At 36.9% G+C, this 27,465-nt stretch overlaps 2 protein-coding genes and 1 long non-coding RNA gene across 3 annotated transcripts; 1 reads left to right on the plus strand and 2 right to left on the minus strand.

Annotated features, from left to right (window-relative positions):
- Positions 1–23,044, minus strand: pdhx (pyruvate dehydrogenase complex component X). The gene is made up of 13 exons (XM_007545482.2): positions 22,913–23,044; positions 22,725–22,774; positions 21,531–21,706; positions 19,249–19,332; positions 17,378–17,478; positions 12,792–13,000; positions 11,473–11,571; positions 8,203–8,368; positions 7,855–8,002; positions 5,833–5,891; positions 4,281–4,439; positions 1,515–1,579; positions 1–812 (listed from the first exon to the last, which is right to left on the minus strand). Exons 3-13 carry the CDS (start codon positions 21,664–21,666, stop codon positions 557–559), a joined length of 1,482 nt encoding a protein of 493 aa, XP_007545544.1. The 5' UTR covers positions 21,667–21,706; positions 22,725–22,774; positions 22,913–23,044; the 3' UTR covers positions 1–556.
- On the plus strand, positions 14,511–27,465 carry LOC107835551 (uncharacterized). Its single transcript, XR_001661340.1, has 4 exons — positions 14,511–14,525; positions 14,657–14,661; positions 15,061–15,064; positions 27,206–27,465. It is a non-coding gene; the product is annotated as an uncharacterized LOC107835551 (long non-coding RNA).
- On the minus strand, positions 23,876–26,245 carry LOC103133647 (outer dense fiber protein 3-like). The gene is made up of 7 exons (XM_007545483.2): positions 26,151–26,245; positions 25,177–25,290; positions 24,861–25,064; positions 24,635–24,736; positions 24,316–24,437; positions 24,088–24,228; positions 23,876–24,012 (listed from the first exon to the last, which is right to left on the minus strand). The coding sequence occupies exons 2-7, from the start codon at positions 25,286–25,288 to the stop codon at positions 23,914–23,916; spliced, it is 780 nt and encodes a 259-aa protein (XP_007545545.1). The 5' UTR covers positions 25,289–25,290; positions 26,151–26,245; the 3' UTR covers positions 23,876–23,913.

Here is a 27,465-nt window from a genome sequence, read left to right on the forward strand (position 1 = left end):
CAAAGGTTGAACAGTGTTTTATTGACACAATAAGACACCAAAACGTAAATGTAATTACATTTGGACTTCAAGAACTTGTCAGTGACAATTATTTTTAAATAAAGGAAATAATATTAACATTAACAACTTAATATGTTTGTAGATTTAGTAACAATTTGCTCAGATGGATTTAAAAGGAGTGCAAACTGCATCGCCACGGAAGTTCTGTTGATAAATATTGAAAAATCTTCATTTTAGGGGTTGACCGTTTGCAGATTTATTATAGGTGACAGAGTTGGTGCAGATGGACTTAGACTGAGCATTTTATTTACATTGGTTGTCTGGTAGATAGCCTGTCCATTTAACAGTATTTGGGACACTTTTGCTTTGATGTTGAACTGAATCAGAAGTTCACTTTTGACCAGGTGGTAATCGTTCAGCTTACATCATCAACACCACCACCAAGCTTAAAATGAGGCAATAATGCTAATCCACTACTTAAGAGCTCTTTTGTTGTGAAAACTTGAGCCGGGCTTTCTCTTAAGAATTTTTATTTTCAACTGTGATCTTTTTCCATTCAGGCGAGGGCCATTCGCTGTGGTTGTTCAAGGTTGGCACGGAATTTATCAAGAAACCGAGAGACTAATTCATCATCCACGAGCCGACCGTCGCTGGACAAAGTAACTGTCATCAGCTGGTGCTTGCGCAGCGTCTGGTCATCTTCATTCAGTCGCAACTCCGTCCTGGAAGTGCCAACAGCGAGGATGCAGGCCTGAGGAGGGTTGATCACGGCGCTGAAACCAGTGATTCCGAACATGCCTAGGTTAGATATACTGTCCCCGGAGGGAATGTAACAGATGGGAAAATGAGGGAAAGGACATGTTTCATGTTAGACGTTAAGAATAAAGCATTAAAAAAAAAAAACAAAAGGAAGCACATAATGATGGCTGTTTTCTCATTTTTTACATGTTATATTCCAAAGAGAACACTAAGCAGTCAAGACACGGTTTAATAAGTCTGACCAGAGGCCACTAAGCTGTTTAGCTTAATGAGAGCTTCTGCTCTGAGGAAGAAATAAAATGAATAAAAAGAACACACACTGATATATCTTTAGCAGGACAAAGAGAGCAACATCTCTGCATGGATTCATTGTTCTAGTTTGACACAGAAACCCCATTAATGTGTAAATGACACCATTAATTCAAATGAGTAGAGAAAAAAATGCTAGCTCTTTTGCAAATGAAAACACCACAAGTTGTCACCCAAGACCACATTCAGTCCAAAACCACATGAAATGTAAAATATGCATACTGTACAGACAGAATAAAAGCATAAAAGCTAATTATGGTCACTATGAAGGGAAGTTATGATCTCGCTGAAATGCAAAAGAAATTGTGAGACAGTAATGTTGCTCATCTAAAATGGACAACTTTGAGACAAAACTGAATAGACTCAGTTACACTACAGACTTTATAAAACATGAGAAAATACAAGTTTAGTATATGCTACTCCTTTATCCCTATAACTCAGTTTACCTGAACGAGCCTCCCTGGTACTCCTCAGGCAGTAGTTTACCGTCTCGAGCTTTCTGGGCCAGCACCTGTGAACATATGTCACGCCATGTAGGCTCCATTTGAGAAATAAAACAAACTATAGTTTACATTTGAAACCAAAAACGATACATGCTGTGACAAATATGCAAAAAGCTACGACTTTAGACAGAACTGGATCCTCAGAGAGATATACACCAGAGCTCCCTCTTTGGCACGGTACATTAGAGCTTAATCTTCACGACCGACTGCACCACTCCAAAGCTCAGAAAACAACTTGTGTTATTAAGCTATCGAAGAAATAAACTGGTGCATAGAGGATTTACTACAGCTTTCAGTCAGGAGACATAAAAATACCCAGCCGTGTAGCAATGTGAGCGCATGAACAATGTGCTTTTCAATGACACGCTTACACTACTGATTACCAGCTTGATACTTACATAGATATATATTCTACAACTGTCAAGAAAAGGTTATGCAGGATCCATGTCAAAAGTAAACAGGATTTATTTTTTCTTCAAAACTCATGTTCAAGACATTAACAATGTCAAACAGCAAATGCTCATATTAATGGAAACAATTTGACTATTTATTGATAAAATGAAGAAAGGGAATTGTCAACAATTGTCACATTAATACACACAAAAAGCTGTTTTCAAATAATATTTTTTAAACAGAAAAATAAAACATTTTCAACAAATATGACCCAAAAAGGAAGATGAACTGTCCCTTAAACCTAGTAGCCTAGTTTGTAATAACTGGCAATGGGTCTTTTACATCGCTATGGAAATGTATCCTATTTTAGAAAAACAATTTTAATCATGGCTCGCTGACGAGTGTTTGAGCATGAACAGCATATTTTGGCTTTTTTTTTTTTTTTAGCAAGTTTAAAGATGAACTTGTCTAGTAGATGATGTTTAAAGTTTTTAAACAATGGACGGAGATTCTCCTTAAAGATTTTCTAGTAGAGACCAGAAATAATGGTTCCGTTATGGCAAACGATCTATGCTCGACAGCAGCAAGGCATCCCCATGCCATCACACCCCCACCATGTCTGACTGTCATTATGATGCTTTACTGTTTTTACCTTAAAAGCTATGATACTCTTAAATCAGATGTAACAGAATACACATACTCCAATTAGTCCAACCTGTATCTCAATCAAAAATAATAATAAAAAAAAAAAAGTCCATAAGTCTTGGGGACCATCAATATGTTTTTGGTAAAGGTGGAACACACCTTTTTTATCCTGTACTAATGTTTGCCTTACAAACCCTGCTTTTCTTATTGCTGACTCAATAACTTATGCTTAATGTGTAACCGAGGCCCACAGTGCTTCATATCTGAGCGAGTTATTTAGGCATTCTTTGAAGTGATTTCGGTAGGCCAACCACTCCTGGGAATGTTCACAGCTGTTGCATGTTTTCTCCATTTGTGGATAATGACTCTCGCTTTACTCCCAGATCCCTAGACTAACAGATGTCAGTAACTCTCAACTGTTAAATGTTCTGGGGTTGGGGCATAATGTGTTGCTTTTTGAGCTTTTCTACCCTACTTCGTGTTTTCAGACATGCTCTGTTTAAATGAAATATTGATTCTTGTAGAATGGTAATCATGCGGCTAGTAAATTTGAACTCAGATTTAAAAAAATGGAGTTAAGCTCAGCTAAGTTATGATTTGAAGCAGATTTTCAAACAGAACTACATTGTTTTGGATAGCTAGTAATTGTGCAGGTTAGTCTTTATCTGATATTACAATTTTCAGATCACTACAGACAATCTGGTAGTGGGAAAATAAACTTCACAGTACACCTGCTCCAACTGATGCAACAACACACCGCATCGCTGAGAACGTGACACATGATAATGCAACACATCACCGACCAAATTCTTGTTTTTATTGGTGCAATCTTTATCAGATTGAGACAGTAACCATTGAGATGCATTTCACAACCACTGCACCTTTGTAGATAAGATCTAAGCAAACAGTAACACCTGGTAAACGCCAAGATATTTTCTTCTTTTAAATCTCATTGAATATATTCCACACGACGAAGAAAGCGAAAGTTTTTCATTTACTTTGCTTATTTTATATGAGAAAGAAACAAAGTTGAAATTCTAGGAAAACTTGGGTTGTGCTCAAAACTTCCTTTTTTTTTCCCTTTTCAAATTCAATTTGATATATCCATATCTAGATCTAGAAACATGGTATTTTTGATCAGTTGTCTGATAGTACATAGTTTTAGTTAAGTTGTTTAATTGTGGAAAAAAAAAACAACTATTTACTCCTAAGCATATGTGAAACTTTTGTGTTTTCTGACTCATCCTACCAGTATGAGTGTGACTATGACTTAACCAGATTGATTTTGTTTCATTATTGCTGTTTTAAGGACTTAAGGTGAAATACAAAACATAACTTATTTGGTTGAATTTCTTGTTAATGAAGAAAGCAGAACAAGCTGGCATAGTTACTCCCATGATAGACACATTACACAATAATAAAACTTCTTGGAAATTGTCATTTTTGATGCTTAGACATTTTAGAATATGACTACACCCATGTTTCACAATAAAACATAAATAACTTTAATATTTAGATTTTTCTCCAATTATCTGTAATGCTCCCAGATACTGGGTTGAAGTTATCAGTTTTCTGCAGACTTTAAGGTTGCAATATTATTGGATAGACCTCTGCAGAGTCTCATGTAGGAAAATATTTCTTCCTGTTAATTTGCCTCAGCTTCTTTCATACCTTAGCAGTAGCTGAGATCTCCTGCACTCCTTTGTTAGCAGCATCCCTGATGATCGGTGTGATGAGGCCCCTGTCAGTAGCCACAGCGACTGAAATATGGATAGAATCTAGTGGATGGGGTCCATCACCAGACCACGTCACATTTACTTCTGGCATTTCCTGGGGGAAAATCCAATTTTGATGTAGCGTGTGAATGGGAGCACACATTGTCACAAGAGAATGACCAGATAAAAAAAAAAAAAAAAAAAAAAAAAAACACGCTATCAAAATACCAAGATTATACTTATCGATGACAGAATTTTCTAAAAAGAACAACATTAAATTCAGTAGATGGAGCTTAGAAATGTCTCCAGAAAAAAATAGGCTTAGGCTTCATCCAGTTTCCAAACTCCTTAAATTGCAATTTGTGGAGTTTTGGAACCTAGATCTAATTGCCTCTCTGGGAAGTAAGCCCAATCCACAAACCACAGACAAGGATAGATCACTTACTAAGATCACAGCACCAGACTTTATTTGACATCCTCAGATGATATTTGCCTAAGCTCTGATCTGATTGATCTGAGGTTTATTTGGCAGCATGAGCGGAACTTACTTAAAATTACACTGACATACACAGAGTACCAGTCAGCCCCAACTATGGGACGTCCAAATGACTTGAAAACATCCATTTGTAAGTCTGGAGGGGGATCCGTGCGCTTACTATCTCACTTGGGAATCTGTGTGCAAAGTTGCTACAGTTGAGCCGCAGCTGCTTCATAAGCACTTATGTTTAACAAACTCCGCATTCATTCCTGTTTCACAGCAGAAGATCCATAAAAGTTTAATAAAGTGTGACGGCATGAAAATGATGCATATTTAGGTCAAGTAGGGTGAGATAGTTCAGTCTTCAGCAGAAGCTGATCCAAAGACGTATTTCAATCATGTGCTAAACTGCAGCACCAGTCAAAGCATAGCGTGAAGCTCTGAGAGACCATTTAGTTATATCTTGGCACTTTTTACTTCCTTTACAGTGAAAATGTTAATGTCAGTTCCACACGGCTTGTTACCATGACACATCCATCGTATTTCCATATTAAATCAGGTGCCAATTTGTCTTGGATTCAAAGGCAATACTTCGGTTGAACAGTAATTTAAAGCAATCAGATGCAATGCTCAGCAAAAAAAATCAAAACACTATAAAGCCATCTTAAAGTGCGATATTTAAATTATGGGATGACTACATCCACTGAAGTCCTATTAACTTTCCCACAATCTTTAAATTCTAGTGACAATATATTTAACAAGACTGTTCAAATGGGTTACATAATAATTTTCTAATCATAATCATAGCTTATGAATGCTATGATTATGATTAGATAAGATTATTAGTACATGAATATACTTTAAGTAATAAATGAAACTAGGGACCAGGCTGTTGCTAGTGTCCAATTCTAAAGATATATCTACGATGCAACTATTAAAAACATAAAAATGAACAAAAGAATTGAACACATAAATAAACATTTAAACAGGTGCAAATGAAGCAATAACTGGAAAGAAGTGGAATACTCACTCTAAGTGTAACAGCAGCTGCCTTGATAATAAAATCATTGACGGACACTTTGATTTGATCTGAAAATACAAAGAGGAAGCAACCTGTAAACAATTCACTTCACTTACCAAGAAAAAATGTCAGTGTTGGAGGGGTGTGAGAAGTAACAAAATGAACTGATGGCAAAAGAAAATGGAGGAGGACACTAATTATCATAACACATTAAAGGAGTTTGTAACCTTCAGTACGTTTCTGAACAACAAGAACGGAATAAGATCCGCTAATTCCAACCGCCCTTATCAATCACAAGAGAGCGTTAAGGGGGGAGAAAAATATGGGTGTTACAGATGAGACTTCAAAAGTATTAGAGCCAACATTTCTCTGTAAGGTTGAGTCAACAGAACTCGCTCCATTTCTCTGTGTTAGACATCAGTGAGACAGACGGGTTTGGACTGGCAACTGCCTGCCAACTCTAACTAGTGTCCAAAAGTGCAGCCCCAGACGGTTATGAATGCTGTGAGCGGGATGATTAATGAGCTAACCGTGAAATCACGCTGCTCCTGAACAATAAGGGGCCACAAAAACAACCGGGGCCAGAGAATCCCTCAGTACACACACAGCCTTGCTAATAGGTCTGGAATGGGCGTCTCATTTCCCCCACCATACACACAGCACCCATAGAAACGTGGTGTTTGTTTGACACTAAGGCAAAGTTAAGCTAAATGAAGCCAATTACGTGATAGGTGCAACCCACAGTCCCCCGCACCCTGTCAAAAAAAAAAAACAAAAAAAAACTTTTATCATTTCAACGAGAAAGGTCAATTCGGTCAAAGTAGGTAATGAATGATTCGTTGAAGGTTTGATACATGAAAAAAGTTCCAGGTTATTTTGACCTGGAGTTGACCTTCCTTAGCAGCCTTGCGGATGTTTGAAACATCCACAATCTGGTGTCTGTTGCACAAGAAGGAACAGTTTGTGAAATAACTGTTGTCAAGAGTGGATGTAGGCCTGAGGAAGTAAAATACTTGTGTGCCAAAATATGAGAAGTATATGATTAAGCCTTCAAACTGGGACAGACAAACTCCTTGTAGTGTTAATAAAACATTGAGCTGATGTTGCTTTTTTTCTAGACTTTATACCCATGCACATTCATTTTCTTGTTTAGTGGCTGTCAGAGCTATTAACTGTTTTTTATTGCACAGAAAAATACACTGATGAAAATGTCCTGATCCAGCCTCAAGCAACAGCTTGGAGTCCTGATTAAACCATTTAAAAACTTCATAGTCATGCACATTTGCTTCATCACCTAACTCATAATTCCCAATGTCACAGTGACCACTTTAAAAACCAGTTTGAGAAGTAATTTACAGGACGTAAAGAGGAACTTGCTAGTTCCTGTTCAGATCCAGAATGCCTCAGTCTTTTGTCACTTGTTTTCAGGACTACTTAGCAACCAACGGCCATCTGAACAAGGGGGGGGGGGGAGTTAATGTCAGTTACAGAGATCACTGCACAGAATACAAAAGTTAGTTTTACGAACAAGAACGGTTTCTCTGAGCTAGAGAAGTGTGATGTTTTGGAGCCAGATGAACATAACGTTTCCGGATGTATAAATGCATGAAAAAGCAGTCATGTGAAAACCTTGACATGCTCATCTTCGAGCAAACGGAACCCGTAAGAATTTACCGAGACGTTCACCTCAGGGACAGAAACGTGTGTCTATGGAAAATAGAACATGTCTCATGTTCTCTCTGTGCATGTGTGGGTTCTCTCACAGTCCAAAAACATGACCGTTAGGTCAATTGATTTCTCAAAATGCTCCTTTGGTATGGATGTGTGAGTGCATGGTTGTTTGTCCTGTCCGTCTGTCTGTGTGTTGCCCTGCGATGGACTGGCAACCTGTCCAGGATGTACCCCGCCTCTCGCCCGAAATGTCTCGCTAGAGTTAGACACCAGCACCCCTCCCAACCCCACCAGGGACAAGGGTGTAAGAAAATGGGTGGATGGGTGTACACACGCTCACTTTAAGCTGAGGGTTTGTACCTTTGGCGAGGTCTTTGCGGAGTTTCATGACAGCAGCCATGTCACAGTCTATGGAAGCATATGCATGTGGGATTGTAGTCTTGGACTCGGTCAGTCTCTGAGCAATCACTCGGCGAATATTCGAGGCAGGGATCTCAGTGAAACTTCCCTGAAGATGACAAGTGGAATGAATCGTTTGAACAAATGAATGAGCAGACAAATATATTTAAAGGCTAAAGTTTGAGGTGTATGGAAATAATTCCTGAAAACAAAAATAAAAACTTGCACACATGAATATTTAACCAATTCAAAGGATTTTTACATCTGATTAGAAAATTTGGTCAGGAAAAAAAAAAAAAAAGTGCTCACCGGTGCTCCTGGTTTTCCAGGTACAGACACTGGAGGGATGTTGGGTCTGCTGCCTGGAGGTGGAGGGGGAGCTGCTGGGGTGGGGGCAGGACTCGGAGCTGCTGTCATCATGGTACCTGGTGCAGTTCTTGGGGTCGGGGACTTCTTTAAAAGGTTCAGTGCATCTCTTGGAAACAGAAAACAATGAAAATAAACAAGCATACATAAAAAGATGTAAAACAAGTTAAACTGATAATCTAAAAAACATCTTAACCTGCACAATAAAAAAAAAAATAAAAAAAATAATCAACTCTAAATTTGTTCAATTTCTTGTGTTTCGCCTAATGTGGAACTATGCTGTTCCACACATGACTTTCAGTTCAAGTTGGTTATAAAAGCATAAAGAAACAAATCTCTCATAAAAACTACACTATGTCATGCACTTGGATACCAAATTTCATAATGGAAGCTAAACTTTACTTGAGGAATAACTTAAATGCATTCATTTCCACAAATGTTTTTCTTTTAGTTTCAGTTTCAAAAAGATTTATTTCATATCCTCAGATCTTTATCTTGCACCATCCACCTGGCGTAGAATAAACTGTTTGTTGCATCTGTTTTTGTTTGTGTCAGGTTTACAAAAAGGTAACCTCAGGTCGTTTGTGAGTGGAAGGGCGTCATGAGAATCATGTACTGTTTGCAACCACAATTAAAAGGTGTGGTAGAATCAAGTGTCAGCCGCCCAAAGGAACTACCTCATTCAATACTTTCATTTCATTATCCTTCTTAACGTCAAAGACTTCCTAACTCAACTAATAACATGCCACAGTAGACTAATTATTTTTAACACCCAAGTTAAAATTCTTTGGTCAAGAGATTTTCCAGCTGACTCGAGTCTTAATTTTAAGTTTAAACTGAATTTTTTTTTAATATCATTATTCAACTAAAATGAAAAACACTGATTTTCTTTACTGTAACCATTTTATTAGAAATGAATGGCTATTTAATTAGAAATGGTTACAGTTCGAGTGAAATGACTACATTTCACTCGAACTGTAACCAGTGGAAAAAAAAAAAAAAACAACAAAAAAAGCTGAGCTTTTAAAAACGCTACAGAGCACAGAGAGGAGACAGAGGCAGAACTTACAAAGACAGAAATTATTCCATGCGAGCAAATCTGCCTTAAAGCTATTCTTTAATTCACTTGTTTTGGTCTGAATTGCAGAAGCACTGGATAGGGCAAGTATCAGGTGTGTTTTGAGATCTCCGGTTCCAGTTCACTGCCCTGTGGTCCACCTACCCACATGTAGGCAGCCTTTTGTTTGGACCAGCTGCTCCTGGCTTTACCATGCTGCTGGGACGGCCTGGGGCTCAAATCTCACTTTTTCTCATCATTCTGTCAACTGCTTTTTATAATCGCTCCCGGCTCCTCTCTTTCCGTTACAGATTTGTTTGTGGAGGCAAATTAGAAATCCCCAAGCCACATTGATTGCAATCCAGTTATTTCATCAGCTATAACAAAACAAATAAATTCCAGAAATGTTCTTTAAGAAATTCAGTGCAGCTTAATAATAGCACCGCTGATCTGTTTTGTGCAGACGGTTCAGTGGAACCTCTACCGACAGCCGAGGCAAAAGAACTTCTGAAAGAGGAGGAGAAGGTGACTTGAATATTAAAAAGGAAACAAAGGACCTCTCAAATGCAAAAATTCTCAAAAGAAAGAAGTGTGTCGAAATATACTGTCTTCTAACGCCCCCACAGAGTAAGCTTATATAGAAGAAAACGACGAAACCGATGGAAAGGGAAAAAGTTTGGATTTATCTTATTTTATCCAGCGCAGTGCCTGTCGTTTAATTTAAATAACTACTTTTATTTGCCTTTATGTGTCATGTAGGAATGACATTTTGTGTTTTAATTTGTGACTAAAACAGTAGCATGTAGGTTTTTATTTAGCCAACGAACCATCCGTGTGGTTTACCATAAAAAAACAAGAACAACCAAACCACTTTCTATTATTTGCTTGACAAGTTCAAATTAAGGAACACACAATTCTTAACCTCATTTTATTCATTTTGTTTTTAAAGGGAATCCCCTTAACTTTGGCCTTGAGCAGGGTTGCAAATATGATAATGTTTTCAATATCGCCATGTCACTGTACACAATTTGCATACTGCAACAAATTGCAGAGTCTATAATAAGCATCATGCCATTATTTAAGCACCATGTCTCTATGGCTGTAAAAGATTTGGTGACACTAGTTGTTAAATGCAGCACACACATGTTTGAGAAGGCAAAGATCTTGGTAAGATGATGAAGTCATTTAAGTATAAGCAGGTTGTTTTGATGAGGGCATCAGCTGGAAACAAGTTTCTCAATAAAACCTTGCTGTGAAATAATGATTGAATCCCTGGAGTACCTGGATAGACGACTAATTATCTGAGGTCTATTTCTGCTATAAAGCCATCAAAACTTTTCAATTAATTGCCTAGAAAAGGATAAAGAAAATGAATATTTTCTTTTTTTTTAAATTGCAAGTAATATATTACCTACCATTACAAGTTTTTGGTGGTTTATTTAGTCAGCCACCAAATAAACTCCTGTACAATAAGTGAGCAGGTATTTTACATAGTGAGGTACACAACAAGACCAAAACATGTTAGTTCTCAAGAACTAACTGTAAAATGCTCATTTCAAAATAATGTGCTAGTTATTTTCCTCTGTACACCTAAGAACATATTGTCCATGTTTCCATGGTCACCACGGAGCTTAGAGACTGGGTCGCTATGGCAACAGAAGTTCCGTAATGAGATTCCCCAGCAGGCTGTTTGGAGAGCAGCAAGAGCATTCAGTTAGGTCTCAAGTGACGGCAGGTAGCCATTTGCGAGTGTGTGCATGTGTGTGTACATAGCTTTCTCCTTAGTGAATTCAATCCAGAACCGAGCTAAAAAACTTAAAGGTCTCAGCCACCTTATTCTTTACAAATGTCATTGTTGTTTACAGGATCTTTACTGATACCCCAACATCACTGAACTGAGGTGGGAAAGACTAAGCAAGAACAAAAACCTTCTCACAGTATTGCAGCATGCAGAGGTTCGGACATCTTTACTCTGCTAGTTCTGGCCCTTTGAGTTTGGTCCTGTGGCCGTTTCCTGCCTTCTGACTTTCTAAATAAAGCACCTATCTGTCTAAGTCTGCATTCAACCCTTTGTATATCAGCCATTTCAGATTTTATTGAGTGAAACAGAACAAAACTTGTAGCAGATCTTAATGTAAAACCATCCAATCACTCACTCTTTAGTGATCAGTCCGCGTGGCCCTGTAGGGGTGGCCAACTTTGGATCAATACCATGGGTGTCCAAAATGTGTCTTGCTGCTGGACTCAACCGTAACCTGTGTTTGGAAGAATGTGTTGAGAATGGCGTTAAAAACATGTACAAAAGAGTTCAAAACTAAGCTTTTAAACTTTAGATAACCTGCCTTGAGAGATATTTAGAGACATTGTTGGTAAAGTGCAACTAAAAAAAGGAAACAAATGTCTTTCAGTTCAATGTAAATTTAGGATAAACATAAATGAAGAAAAAAAAAACAAAAAAAACACTGACTCTGAAAAGATGGAATAGGACCTTCTAAGCAGCCCACATGGTATCTTAAGTTTTAGTTTCCACTCTTGTCAGCATGAGTGAGGTAAAAAATTACCCAGTCAGCTTTAAGCTAGCTTTTTTTTTTATTTCCCCATATTGAAATCTTTTTTGAATCATGCCTGTCTTAAGGCTCCAGCACACTCGGGCGTAATTCGCTCCGCATACGTCCAAGTGCACTCGAGGCGGACTCAACATAGACTCAAGGTGGACGTCTGTCAGACACCTTGACAGAATTGATAGAAAGATCAATTCTATGGCTGTGTGCACTCTCAGTGTCGCAAAGTAAACTGCTCGATGGACAACAGTGTTTACATCCAACTTATTTCCATGTGACACTGAACTGATGAGATTGAGAGTTAATGAACCCAGTCAAGAGGACTGCCACAGGTGTATGGAGGCTGGCCTGATGGAGGAAAAAAAAATGAGGCTAGGTGTCCAACTAGCTCATCAAACTTGCTAGCATCCATTAGGATTATGGGAAATATAGCAATTTGTCACAAGAAATGTAGGCAATTATTACACTTGACTATGAAATCCCAACTGTGTATGGAAAATGTGCGCGGAGTTCGCTTGGCTCACTGAGTAGACGGCGTTATCTACAAAACTGTTAGTATGACAGAGTTTGTTATGTACAAGTCATTTCACAATAAAAAAGATCTTCACTGTGTAAACAGACGCACATTTGACGACAAACCAAATCTGGTCTGTGACCTGAAATGGACGTTCTGCTTCAAGAGTATGTTCTAAAATTATATCACAACCGCTACTGCCCAGAGGTTATGACCCCAACATGCAGGAAACTATTCCTTACTAATTTTAACTGAGCCTTTGATAATTCTGACAACAGTTAACTACTAAATAAATGTTAGACTTCAAATAATTCTGATCCTAATATTACAAAAATCCCTAAACGCAACACTGGATAGGTTTAATTTGAACAGATCAAAAGACAAAAAAAATGACACTCACGGCCCAGATGTGACTGGTTTTGGCAGAGGGCTCGGAGATGGAGCAGCGGGGGTCAACGTCGAGGCAGCGCCTGCATCTGAAGCAGATGGAGCTGCAGCTGGTGATGCAGCATCTGGAGGGGGGATCTCAACCTGCTTCCAGTCCTGCCCTTCTTCCACCATGAGGGCAATGAGAGTACCAAGGCGCACGTTGCGACTGCCCTCTTCCATCTGCAAAGAGGGCGAGGCAGGCACTTAGACAATTACACAGAATCATCAGATTCAATCATTTTACAACTGAATCCATGAAGAGTAGAAGAACGGTTAAGGACTCTTGTACAAATGTGTGAAAAATAATAAAAACTGAATTATGGGAAGTTAAATCTGAGCTCTGAAGTCAGTTACTACCCATTCTCACTAATTAAAATGTTTGAGTGACAATTATGAGGAACCTTTCTCATTACCTGCACTACTTTTATAACTTTACTGCATAATTCTAGTAAAAAAACCATGACTGCACTGCAGTGCCTGTGAGTATTGCTATGCTCCTCTATGCCGTTAGCCATTGATTATCTTGTTACACAGTAACCCAAATCAAATACAAGCCTTCTGTTGGTCTCCCCAAGCTACACAGGGCGCCGTTTCTCAAATATTGATCCATTTAATTTAAGGTTCAGCACAAAAGAACATTTGGCAGGTTGCACTTTATCACTATTTAGAAGATACTCCCTCAGTGAGCTGCTTGTCAAGATGTGGATACAAACAAAAAAGGGACAGGAAAAGAAAAAGGAATACCGTTTTATCAAAGAAAAAGAAAGACTGTAATTTGAATTTAGCAACAACAAAATAAAAACAAAACATACAAAAACAATAAAAGGTGACTGAGGAAGCCATAAAACCGACAGAGTATTATTCAAATGAGCTTGTGAATTCAAAAGCATAACTCCAATGACCAAACCACCAAACTGGAAGTAACATCAGAACGAGAACACCTGAGTTGCACGATTATGCCTAAGCGACACGGCTGTCCAGCAGCATCATTTATATAAACCTGGATGTCTGAGTCACACAAAGCACTGTTGTTTTACACATTCATTTTCAAAAACAACAACAATTTCACCAACACTTTAGTCAAGTAATTTATTCCCAATGTCATATATATATCTCAAATTTAGTTTGAGGTTCTCAAAACAGACGATACACAAAGCAAACCCCCCTCCTCCTCCTTCTCCCCTTACCCCCCGAAAAAAAAACAAAACTGAAAAATAAATCCACAAATAAATAATAGTGAATTAACATAGATTCAGAGGGAGGCTGGGCTTGCTAAGTAAAAGGGGTGTTGGGGGCTTATAAGAGTTGTCCAGGATTTGTACTATTTAGGAATCAAACCTGCCTGGACCTTATGCTTCTTTTACCTTCTGTCTGATAGTTTTGGACAGAAAATGCAGTATTTCAACTTTAGAAACATTACATTTCTAAGAGGGTAAGGATTTATTCACAATATGATGAATCTTTTTAATACATTGAAGATTAGATGAGGTGGTGGTACTTAAAAATGTGGAAATTACTTACTCAACAAATTGCTTCATAATTCTTAAGGTTGAAACAAGTTTGTTTTCCATGGAAGTCAAGTTGCGTTAGTCGTTTTAATAACACAATAGTATTCTTCACCTATGTACACTGTTTTGTTTTGTTATTACAGTCAATCAGATCCACTGTAGTAGTGTAATCCCAAGGTTAAAGCTTTGTGTACCTAGTGTAAATGAGTAAATGATCAAAATAGGGTTTAATGATGCAACTTAAAAAAATGACGAAAAGATCAACTTTGTAAATATTTAACTTGTGTATTTTTAACTCCAATTTCTTACATCTGTCTCACATAAATAGTAAGTGTTATTCCACCCCCACCTGCCTTTTCTTCCCCGTGTGCATATTTGTATTTGCAAGGGTGTAATCTGTCTGGTTTTTCCAAGTTTAGCATCCCGGCAGCACCTGCCTCGAGAAGCAGGAGGTGATAGATGAGGGTAACCATGAGGGTCTCTTTGGGAAACACAGCAATCTGTACATTTCCATAGAGATCAATCAAAGAAATACATCTCCCACAATAGCTGTTCAAGAAAAATAACACTTCTGTGTGCAATCTCTCATCAGATACCCATGTAAATATCTTTGTGCAACCAACAACCACTGTGTTTTGTTAATAACTGCATACTGAACAATTACAAATCAATATATTGCAATTAACGGAGCTGATTGGTTAAAAAATGGGGGCACATAGGGCGTATGTTTAGAAGTGTTCAATCATTATTCCAGCATGTAATTTTGACAAAAAACTGTTTCAATTTGTCAATTTCTGTTAAATATTTTTTTTTTTCGGTCATCAATATCTGTTTATGTATTTTCCTCATTAAAGGAATCTACACTGCAGCATTGTGGGACTCAACACTGCCATCAAATGGCTGCAAATATCATGCAAATGTGTACATTTATCCTAAATCAAAGTCAGGGCTCTGCAGAGCTCCATAAAGCTCTTGGGGAAAAGATGATGTAATTAAAAACTTTTAATAGACCAATAATTATGTTTAACAACATTAGAGCACCCAATTATTGTGGTAGCAAAACACAAGTTCACACGAACCTATAACAGCTGGGTAAAAGCAGGTTTAATTTCAACAGATTATTCATTTAACTTGCTACAGTAACACCTGTAAAATCTCCCATTTCCCAAATGAATGCGTCACGTTTGCCAGCTAATACAGGTGCAATTAGGAGGTTCTATAAGGTTAAGCAAAAATAAAAAATAAGGGCAGGTTCACCAAAATAACTCTTAAGCCTTTGAACAGTTTTTCAGCTTTTGTTCCCCCTGTTCTTTATTTCCAAAAGGAGGGTGGATTTCAACTAGACGTGTACATGAATGCTAGCAAATCATGAGGGACTGTGTTTAGCAAGTGAGACGATGTCTGGCTCCGATCAATAGAGCATGACAGAAACAGGACTGTGGCTCCCTTCTTTTTAGTGGTGACACTTCCCAATTTCAGTGTAATTTCTTGCACTTAAAATGTCAAAGTCACACAAAACAACCGCTACCTGATAGCTTAAATCTTTATTAAATTATATGTCTGAATGAATGTTAATGTGAAACTTCACATTTGGGATGCCTGATTATGTAAAAAAAATAAAAATAAAAATAACCACAATTATTCTAATACTATTTGAACAAGAGTTTAATAACTCCATCCAGTGACAAAAGAATACTATGTATTAGATGTATTTAATTAATTCCACTCAATTTTTCTTCATATCATGCCTAATGTGCATGTTTAGGTATAATTGTTCAAACTTGTGTCACGTCTTTAAGTCATTAACTCTTAACTTCAGGGGCCGACTGTCAGATTCAAGACATTTTCTCAAGACAGTCGCTGATCTGCTTGTATTGTTTCAATATAGTCATTAGCACACATTATTTCACTGTTACCTGTTTTCTGGGTGGGCTGTGTTAAACTGTGAAATTGTCCTTACATGTTAATAGCCAGTGATAACACTGCTTAACCTTCATTAAAAAAAAAAAAAAATCCTTTCTGAGTCCAATTTATCTGTCTACAGCACCCTGTCAAGAAATTTGGCCACAGGCAAGTAATTATGCTTGCCTTTAAATTAGAAACCTACTGGGTGCTTAGTGAGCCACATCGACGCCGCTACTGGCTAATATGCTCTAATCCAAAATGCTAAAGCGTGCAAAGATTCAAAAATATGCCAAATGCTGTCCAGATCTGCAGTTATTACCATTAATATCACACACACACTGTCACACAGCAAGTAAAAGAGAGCTTGGAGCTCATCTAAAGCAGACCATCTTTCTTTGCCAGCCAAAGTCCCTACCCCCCAATTCTTGGGTGGTTGCTATGGAAACTATCTTAGCCCCACTGTGGCTAAGACATGAAGAGGAATGGAAACCAGTGACATGAATGGCATAAAAAATAAATAAATAAATAAATCACCATGTAAAGTTACATATAAAATAAAACAGAACTAATGGGAATATTTTTGATGTGCATTTGTTCTGAAAACAGACTTTAAAAGATTCAACTAAAAAATATTCATTTAACACACCATGCCCAGGAATCCAAGATTACATGGACAGAAAAAAAGATTCAGACTAAACAATGACAAAGATCCATGATGTTTTCATCTACACATGCAGGAAACTGACAGAAGAGGGGAAAAAAATAAATAATTTTTCTCTGCAGACTGACAAACAAGTGGCGGAGTCCCACTGAATGGCATCTGATTGCTCCATCTCTGGCAGCTTACTAAAAATTCTAACAACAAAAAAACAAACTGGGGGGATGGCGGGAAACATTTGTCAGTGAATTCAGTATGTCAATGCTTTTGCCATCTCTGTTTAGGAAAAGCAGATTAAACAACTGCAGTCAATTAGCATTCCCAATTAGGGAAAGGAATAAAACAAGGAAAGGATTAAACAGCATTACATCTTGTGTGGATATGAATAAACTCAAAACCAAAGTTACATGACAAAACTAATCTCAGTCCTCATGATGTTAAATTCGTGTCGAATCATCAAGGGTTTTTTGGCTCTCTTTTTCTTACCAATATTTTTGCCAAAACCCCATCATCATTTGATTCCATAGTAACCACCGCCTTGTCGGTCTCTATTTCGCAAAGGGCATCGCCTGCTTCCACGGCTTCACCTGTTAAAAAAAATGAACCACATCTGAGATCTTTCAAAAGACACATTAATATGCATTTGCATTCACTCAGCCAATTATCAAACATTTTCATTATTAAACAGTTGTGAACTAAGCTCAAGTGCAGATGAATCACTTGTGCTGTGACTGGAATACATGAATAGTAATCATTGGTGGCATTTTCAATTACTCTTGACAAGAGCTTTGCTTAAACCCTGAACACACGTAAAGCTAAAAGAGATAAATATCATTCCAATAAAGGCAAAAACAGGAAACTGTACAGTACTTTGAATTTGAAATATGTTATGCAAATAGACTGGGAGATACAGCAAGTCTGAAATGACATGTCTGCTTAACTTTAAAGAAAGTTAAAGAAACAAGTCAGAAGGGGCCCAAGCTCACCTGTTCAAGAGTTGGAATATATCAATCAATAATCAATAAGGATGATAATTTTTAAAAAGTTAGTTTTACATGTAGTACAACAAAAATTAAGATGCATCAAGTGAAAAGATGTGCAAAAAAGACAAAACGATATTAGTTATTACATTTGCATCATAAATTGCTTTTTAAAAAATCAACATTGTAACATCTTAAATTTAAAGTTTCTTTGATTTCATCCCAACTCTTGAATTTTATGTTAGACAATATTTCTTGACCTGGGACTTTTTAAACTTCCAGGCCAACATGTCAGCAAGAAGTGACTTCTTTAGGGTTAAGCATGCAGGGTAATAACTTACATACTGAAGAATGGTTCAGTCAGAGAAACCTATAGTGCTTAAATATGGTTCATTAATAAGTCAGGGCGGTGGCGGCGGGGCGGGGAGGGAAAGGTGGGGGTGCTTGAATTTGACGTTGGGTGGTGACAAGGGAAAAAAAAATCTGTCACCTCAGGCCATTACCTGAGTTCTCAATGTGTGAAATAAAGAATGAATGGAAATATAAGGAGGAGGGCTGAAACATCCAAGGAGTATGGAGTTTAAAGGCCCCCCAACACTGAGCAATGATTGGATTTGTATGAGGCATTAACAACCTATGACCCCTTGGGTTTGATGTGATGTGCAGTATTAAAGATTCAACAAGAAGCTTGGAGCTTTAAAACCTCTACTCCACCAGAAAACACTGGAAATAAAAAAGAAAGTCAATATATTTCTGGACAAAATAAAAAGCAGTTCAGAAATGAGCTAACATATTACATGTAAAAAAATAACAAACTAAAAGTTTTTTGTTGTTTTTTTCAATTTGGAATTGAAGTAAGCATCTCTGTCATCCAAAACAATTACTCTTTGAAATACATCAAAACACTTTACTGACACCCAATATGATAATGGATGTCAGTAAGTAACATACTGCTTTCCTCTTCTTTATTTTGCTTTAACATTAGCCCTGTGCCAAAAAATAGATGGCAACAAAGCAGAGCAGCCAATCAGAGCACAGTACGCTGGCCCCAGATGAGCAAAAGCATGGCTACAGCACCTGGCCAAGATATGGGTTGCTAAGCAGTGAGTCCTCTGTCTCTTTGAACCAATTAAGGAACTGCTCCACTGCTTAAACTTGTATTAAATTAATCATTCACTAGCCCTGTGTATGGTCTTTAATTATGAGAAGTAGAAAAGCTGGGCCTTTGTTAAAAAACAACAACTACGAGCTAATGCTAAATTTTAAAAGGTCTGCAGCAAAAGAAAGAAATTACAATAACATTTTTTAGCAAATGAATATCATTTTTATTTTCACTAACATAAGACGACAGAACAGTGTAAACATGTGTCCCTTTACCTTCTTTCTTCAACCATTTGACTATGTTTCCCTCTTCCATGGTGGGCGAAAGGGCTGGCATTTGCACTTTGAGTGGACTGACACCTAGAGGAGAGAAAGAAGAAAACAGTTTTTACAAAGACACTAGCAATGAAAAAAAGCAACACAGATGTCACACTAAATTGAGTAAACAGGAGTAAACAGCCTAAAGGCAGAATGTCTGGGCTGCGACCAAAGCTGAGTAGGTCAACGCAACATCACCAGCTGCAAAGCAGAGGACAAGTGACAGGACAACTGTGAAAGATGAGCAGTAGCAGCAGATCAATGTCTAACAATGGCCCTGGCACCAACTGTATAAAAAATAAAAGAGGTTTTCTTCCTCTTTCATCCTCTTTTAGATCAATGTCCGAGACAACATTGAGACATATGGCCAGAGCTCATCTGGCTCTCAGCAGTGTGATGGAGAGATCCTTCTCATTTTAACAACTTGTCTTCCTTGTCTCTACTTTTATGTTTGTTTTCCACTTTGGACCTGAATTAACCTCAGCTAGACATTTCAAAAATACACTTGAAAATAATAGATGTTTGAATTATGGGAGCTATAAGCTCAGAGGTACACAGGTGTATCTTTCGAACACGTCTCTCCAGTTTAGTAACTTCTACAAAAAGGTAGAAAAATAACTTGCAGAAATTGCTAAGCTAAAAATAATTAAATACTAGCGATCACTAAAGGGGCAGCGTTATGCATCTTCCAGGCTCATCGTATAGCACCACCAAGTGACTATATTACCTTCAGTTGCCATAAAAATGCTGCACATAGAGCAAATGTGACTTAGAAGAAATTTGAGAAAGTGTTTAGGCACTCCCAAATGGCTGCCTGTGTAGATTTCAGTATTTCTCAAACATACATGAAAGAATCAAAGCAACACTACGTATGTCTTTGATGAGGGAATAACATTATAAGAGTGCAACAATGCTCAAATAAGTGGATTTTACCCAATATCCCCCATTAAAGGAAGCAGTTCACCAAAATGCAGATAACCAATGCCATCTGCTGGATAGCAATGGTGCAACATATAAAGTTTTTTTTTTTTCTTTTTTTCCTCAATTGAATTTTAATAATTGCATCACCAGATTATTTATTACACAGCAGGAGAGTATTAACATTCAGGCTTTATGAAATACAGCTTTTCTTTGTGACTGTCATAAACAAACAATTGAAAGAGTACATTCATTTTGGTTTCAACTTAATAATAATAATTAAAAAAAAAGGTAAAAATGAATCTTTCAGACTCATGTCACTTTAGGAAAATGTATTGTTCTTGTGGGTTGATGTCCTGGACTTTTTGTTTGTTTGTTTTACATGGCTTCAGGCAACCAATACTTCCCTAATGTGCATTTACATTTATTAGGAAAACTAAATGAAATGTATTCCCAAAACAAAGATTGTGATTTTAAATAATTAAGACGTATGCATTTTCTTTTCTTTTTATTGTACAGAATTGCAACCACTATTCAAACTATGACCATGTGGGAGAACATCTTTCTATTGCGTTTTTGTATTCATGATTTCTCTATAATAACAGTATTATTTTCAACAAAACAGTTTAACTGTTAGGTTCAGTTCAGTTCAATTTTTACTGATATCCCTAGTGGAAACTGGTTTGCAGCAAGCGTCATCCGCGCAAGACGTTTAATACAGCACAAATACAAATATCCGGAGAAATAGTAATTGATCACGACAATGTCCTACTATTCTCAAATGCTGGTAAATCATGGCACATAATAGCCTAAATGCATTGCACATAATGCATTAAAAAGCATGTTGGTCTCAAAATAACAAGAATATTAAAGCCGCATGAGAAATTAAAAAAACTGGACGCTCAAAGACGTTAAATAATAAAGTATTCCTAACTAGTGGCAATAAGTAACACAAAACATTTAAGTGAAATGACATTAAAAAGTGAAAACACAAAAAGCTTTGTCAAATATGAAACCCAAAAGACATGTAGTATGACAAGAAACTCAGAAGTCTAACATATTTCAACGAAAAACATCAGAGGTGACATGCTAAAAGCTAAGCTAAAGACATGATAGCTTGCCGTCTTAAATATATGCCACGACAGCTAGTAATCAAACACCACTACCATGTTCACAAAATTGGTGATAACATGACACCTGACCATATTATTACAAAATCATCCCAAACACAGCTGACAACTGAGACCACCAAATGACGCTAGTAGTAAATGTCACCTCAGAAAGGACAATGGTTAAGCATAGGTTTACTCCTCAACACTCACCGAGCACCCATGGCGACTGAAAGAAATGTCTCACACGGTCCTGACACGGCTGTCTGGGCCACGAACATTTGTTGAACTGAGACAACCTGAAACCAAATAAAACTCCCTGTCGACCCAGGCGCAAGGAGACAGCCATGTTGTCGTCCTCAGATGGGGAGAGCAGTACATACAGATGCCTGACGATAAAGCAACACACTTTGATTAAGACAAAACTTTATGATGGTTAATGAATGTTTAAAAACTAATGAAGAGCAAAATAACGCTTAGGGTTATGGAGTGGGACGTGATTAACTATATTTTATTGAGAAATAAATCATGAATTTAAGGACTCATTAAAGAACAGGCAAACCGAGTCTTCTTATGTTGGCCCCTTGGGTCCTAAATTCTTTTTTAAAAATAAAAGCTATTGAACGAACTCGTCTGTTTAAACAAACTGTCTAATTGACCAAATAGAGAAGAAATTATTCAGTGAGTAAGAATTTATTATAATTTTTATGAAAAACTCAATATCTTTTTTTTTTGTTTGTTTATTTGTTTTTTTCTGGATCTTCACTATTTAATAACGGTTAAGATAATGATAGTCTGACTTATTACCAACACAACACAAATAATGGCAATTTAAATAGCAGACATGCCACGGTACATCTGCCATTTAAATTGTCTAATGTAGAATGATATTACCTTATGGTATCATGTTTTTTTTTTTTCCATCTGAACAATTCTTTCAAAGAAAAGGTTTTAATTTTTCACTGCAAATATTTAAAAAAAGCAAAAAATTCCAATCTTTATCTTTAGCCTATTTTTTATTCTATAGCGCCATTAATTCTTGTTTTTTTTTTTTTTTGCATTTGCAGCACTGCTTAATTTGTATAATTATTTTTCCTGCTTTTCCTTCTTTTTAATTTTCAGTTGTTTTCTCTAGTTCAAGAACTGGCCTGACGTCTCCTTTTTTGCAAACAGGTTATGTGATTTAAATATTCCTCTTCTAATTTCATGTGAAGCTCTTTGGATTGTCTTGTGTATGAATGATAAACTAACTGAAATAAACCAGCTTATCATTTGTATAGCATCCTTCTATTTTGAAACACTAAATAATACCCATCAAGTGTGTGTAGAATATGCCCTACCTTTCATGAGCCATAAATATTCAACTACATTAAATATGCCCAACAAAAAATTTATGAAGCAACTAACACTTGAACGTGTTCCTATTCTTACTTCATTTCACTGGTTTCGTTACATGGCTGCAAAGATTGGAGAAATGTGAAATACTGACCATCAGCAATCTGCCTTTTCTAAAGGACATTTACACTAGCATGCAGAAACCAGTGCAAAAATTATAATGTTCAACAACATCCCCCTATTTGTCTTGAACCACTCACCTTCTTTCTCCATCCAGACTGAAGAACATCCTTCTTCCCCTTGTAGCTGTGAGTTCATAATGGTGTCGCTTAAGCCACCCACTACATTTTACATCAATCTCTCTTTAATAATTTGAGATTTCAGGCTCTTATTGGCTTTTTCTGTTGTTTATTTTATTTCCAGACCTGAAAATCACTTGTCATTAGCTGTTAAGTTAATCTACAGCTCATGAAATTGTGATAAAAAAAAAAAAAAACATTTATTTTTTTCTGAAATGGCAAACAACAGCAATTCCATTCCAATATCTGTTGAATTCCAATACAAGCACACATTTGACTTGATGAGCTCGTGATTTGGGGATTACTTCAACATCTTGAGATGTCATTCCAAAAGCCATTCCACTGTGCAGAAAATAGCAAACAAGCGGAAAACATTCATGAATCCACTGACACTGTTTACGGCTAATTGTGCTATTTCTTTCTTTTTTGTTTGTTTTTCAGAAGTTAGAAAACACATTTTGTCGACATTGTTTGGTAAAACAAGATTGTTTTGGTTTAAATGTAAATAAATATTATGCAAATATGTATGCTCTGTGCGACAATAACAAACATGTGAAATGCATGGACTCCTGCTCTGACAACCAACATAGGATCAGGAATTGTTTTCAGTAAAAAAGCAAACCAAAAAAAAAAAAAAAAAAGTAGTAGGATAACTTAAAAACAAAAGAAAATAACCTTTAATTATAACTTTTTGATAGTAGAATGAACATTGCTAATTCAGAAGTGCTTAAAATAATAAAATAAAATTTAAAAAAATCACCCTGTAACAGTTTCAGTTGCTGTTAAACTGAAATTTTACTTCATCAGCCAAATTCTTAGCCCATTAATATTGAGAGCAAATCAATGCCAATGCAAAGTAAAGTTATTGCATTATTAAATTTGCTGCGAAAATAAAGCTAAAGGAGTAAAATGATCACAGTTATCTTGTTCTTTGCTTATTGAGTTTTATTGAACTCAGCTCTTTAGAAGAAACCATCCATGTTCACAATAAAGGGGATTGTGTACGGCGAATGGTGAATTCCAAAGGTTACGCTGGGTGCTTTTGGTTTTATAAAGGTTGTCTGTAAAGAAGAAAGAGAATGTGTTAGGAAGCTTAGGATTTCATCTTTGTTTCTTGTACAAGAAATGTTGTTTACCTTCTCTGGATAGTATGTTCCTGGACCCGGTGCTTGTGCATTTTTGTCAGGAAGGAAATTGCGACCTTTCATTGTACACTGTGGAGGTTTTGACCTGGAGAAATACGGGTCTGCAGGATTATAGGCAGCAGGACCTGGAGTCTGAAAAGGGACACCACAGTTCAAGAAAGCAATGGTAAATCTGGCATTTTGATCAGTTTCAAGGACTGTTCTTTTTTTTTTTTTTACCTTTCTAAGATCCTCAAAAAAGGATCCTTTTTGTGTGCGGCCCATGAGTGTGAAGGAGGGAGATGAAGGGCTTGTTATTTCTTTTGTCCCAATTATACCTGGGAGTTTGTAGGTAGCTGGACCTAAAAGGGGAAGAGATAATTATCTGACTATAAAATTTGAAAGATTATCTGAAACATAATCAAAAAAAGTAACCACACAAAAAAGAAAAACAGGAAATCTGTAAGGGGCAAATACTATTTCACAACACTGCTTAAAATGTAGTAAAATTTTTCAGTACAGATACAGTGACGACGCACATAGCAAATTCCGTCCTCACCTGGAGTTTGGCTTTTAGCAATATCTTTGTTTCTCCCAGAGAGAGTAAATGAAGGGGCGGACCTGTACAAACTCTTTGTTGCATGCTCTGGGTAGTACTGTGCTAAAATACCAAAGAAAATTAGAGAAAGAAAGTAAAAAAAAAACTCAGTTAACGTGAACAAAATTATGTTTCGCATGTGCTCTTCAACAAGCGGTTGTTGTGTTTTGCGACAGCCCTAACTGACCAGGTCCAGGAGTACGGAACATTGCAAAGGGCTTTGGACGACCATGTATTGAAAATGCCGGTGTCCCATCTTTGCCAAATCTGGTTATATTGGGGGGGAGCATATACTTGGGTCCAGGGGAACAGTCGGCGTTTGTCACTTTGGAACGAGCACTTATAGAGTACGCTGGTGCTTTAGGCTTTGTTACATCATGGTTATTTGCACCTTGAATTGCAACAAAAGAAGACAATTAATAAAATACAAAAAAAAAAAAAAAAAAGTTTAACTCCTGAACTATGAAATTCATAACTGCAAGCTATGCTAAATGTACTCTCACCTGTTAGACCAGGTAATACATATTTAGGACCAGGAGTCCCATACTGTGCAGATATGAGTCCTCTCGGCCTATGGGGCCTCCAGGTCCCAACCCAAGGGTCATCTTTCACCATTGCTTTGAGGTACAGAAAAAGATTGACTTTACTTGAATAAATGAACCAAATAAATATATTTTTTTGATTCTAATCTGTAGAAATTAGTAACAAAAAATCTTTTGAAAATTAAATAATTTAATTTGAATAATAATTCCTTCTTTCGGCACTGTCTTTGTCATCACCATCTTTTATGCGCAATTTAAATGACTGTAGTTCGATTTTTTTCCCCCCCCTCACAAATAAAACAATAAAACGAAAAAAAAAAAAAAATGTTGCAGTGATTGAACATGACATATAATCTGAAGATAATACTTAAAAAATTAAAGCTTGTCCAAATTAAATAGATATTAACAACCAACCACAACAGTAGATTTTGAATGATAACAGTTCTGTTTAACATGATCAGTAACTACTAATTGACTTGGTGGAAAGATCTGAATTGTACAGACACACCCACACACAAATAATCTATCAAAAACACCAAACATTTTCTTATCAGGAAAGAATAACTTGTACTAAAAGGATAATAAGAAATATAAGTATTTTTTGTGATAAAAGAAAACAATCTTTTCTCACATAAAAACAGTGACTTGCTCTGTAAACGTCTGAGGTATGGTTTAGATTCTCTGAAACTAATGTGTTTGTTTTTTTGTCTTATGTTTTTATTGCAATTAAAAGCAGTGCTTCTGAAAGACATTTTACATGTCCCATGTCACCTAAATTGCTCTGTTACTCTACCAAGTGTATGGATTTTTAATTAACTGCTGTTAATGTTTACTTTGCTAGTTAAAGTAGAAGAAACAGATCTCTTTTCAAAATTCAACATTTTCTTGTTCATAAAGTAAAATCATAAAAACAATTGGACAGACAAATAAGTTACCTTAAACCGTTCCTGGTCCAGCTCCTTCTGTCCCCCAGAAGCTAACTGGAATTTTACTTAAAATCAGAATTTTGAAATTGTTGATGCTGTCCCCTTGACAACATTACCATGGTGATATTTTTAATCACAATAACCCAGTCAATAGCAAGCAATTGAAATCAAGTGAGCCAAAATAAATGGGTTTTAAATTAAATTTTAAATCTTCAACATTCAAATCACTTTAGTAAGGATTAACTAACATAGTTTTTTCAACTGAATCAAGAAGGTCAGACAGATATGGAGGGGCGAGGCAGTGATTTGTTATTTGTTTTCAACCACCCTCTTTGGGATGTAATACTCGCCTTGTCCTTGACAGAACACTATCCTTCAAATCCCACATCATTAATGTCACCACGTCTGCCAACTTCCACCTACGTAATATCAACCGCCTTCACTCCTCCACCACCCCCAACACTGTCCACAGTCTTGTCACTTCCTGTCTGGACTACTGCAGCTCTCTCCTCTACAGTCTTTCTCAGAAATCCCTTCATAAGCTCCAAATGGTTCAGAACTCAGCTGCCCATATCATAACCTGAACCCCCCTCGTTTAACTACATCAGTAATGTCCTCAATGTCCTCCATCAGCTTTGGTGATGGAGGATATGGAGGATATGGCTTCCAGTACAGGTTCATATTCAATTCAAAATCCTTTTGTTAACATTTAAGGCCATTCACTGCCTCGCCCCTCCATATCTGTCTGACCTTCTTCGTGTTCACATTCCCCACCCCTTTCTTCCTTCATCTTCCTCAATCCACCTGTCCATCCTTTCTGCCTGCCTCAGTATTATGGGTTATAATCCATTCAGCTGCACTTCTCCTCCTCTCTGGAACTCATTACCATCCCAACACAGAAATATTGATTCACTCTCCTGCTTCAAATCACAACTCCAAACACATTTGTTTAAAGCTGCTTTTTATATCTAATGCCCTTTGTGCTTTCTAAGTGGGTTTATTATTTATTGTCGTATTTTTTTAATTGATTTAGTGTATTTTTTACAGTGTCCTTGAGTGTCTAGAAAGGCACTGTTACGACTGGCTCAAGGTCATAACAAAACGGGAGACCATGCAGGGGTTAAAGTGCATTTAAATTAATATTTATTAACAAAAACAACAATGGATTGTGGATATCAGTATCAGTGGTGTAATGCAAATGCTTGGATGTGTTGTATGAGTGCATATGGAAGTGTTGAAGTGCAAAAACAAAGACAAACTCAAATGTGCAAAAAGGAGGAGAGCTGAGGCCTGGCAACAAACACCACCAGTGTCAATCAGCAGA

Source organism: Poecilia formosa, unplaced genomic scaffold, assembly GCF_000485575.1.
Source record: "Poecilia formosa unplaced genomic scaffold, Poecilia_formosa-5.1.2 Scaffold13, whole genome shotgun sequence".
Classification (NCBI taxonomy): Eukaryota; Metazoa; Chordata; class Actinopteri; order Cyprinodontiformes; family Poeciliidae; genus Poecilia; species Poecilia formosa.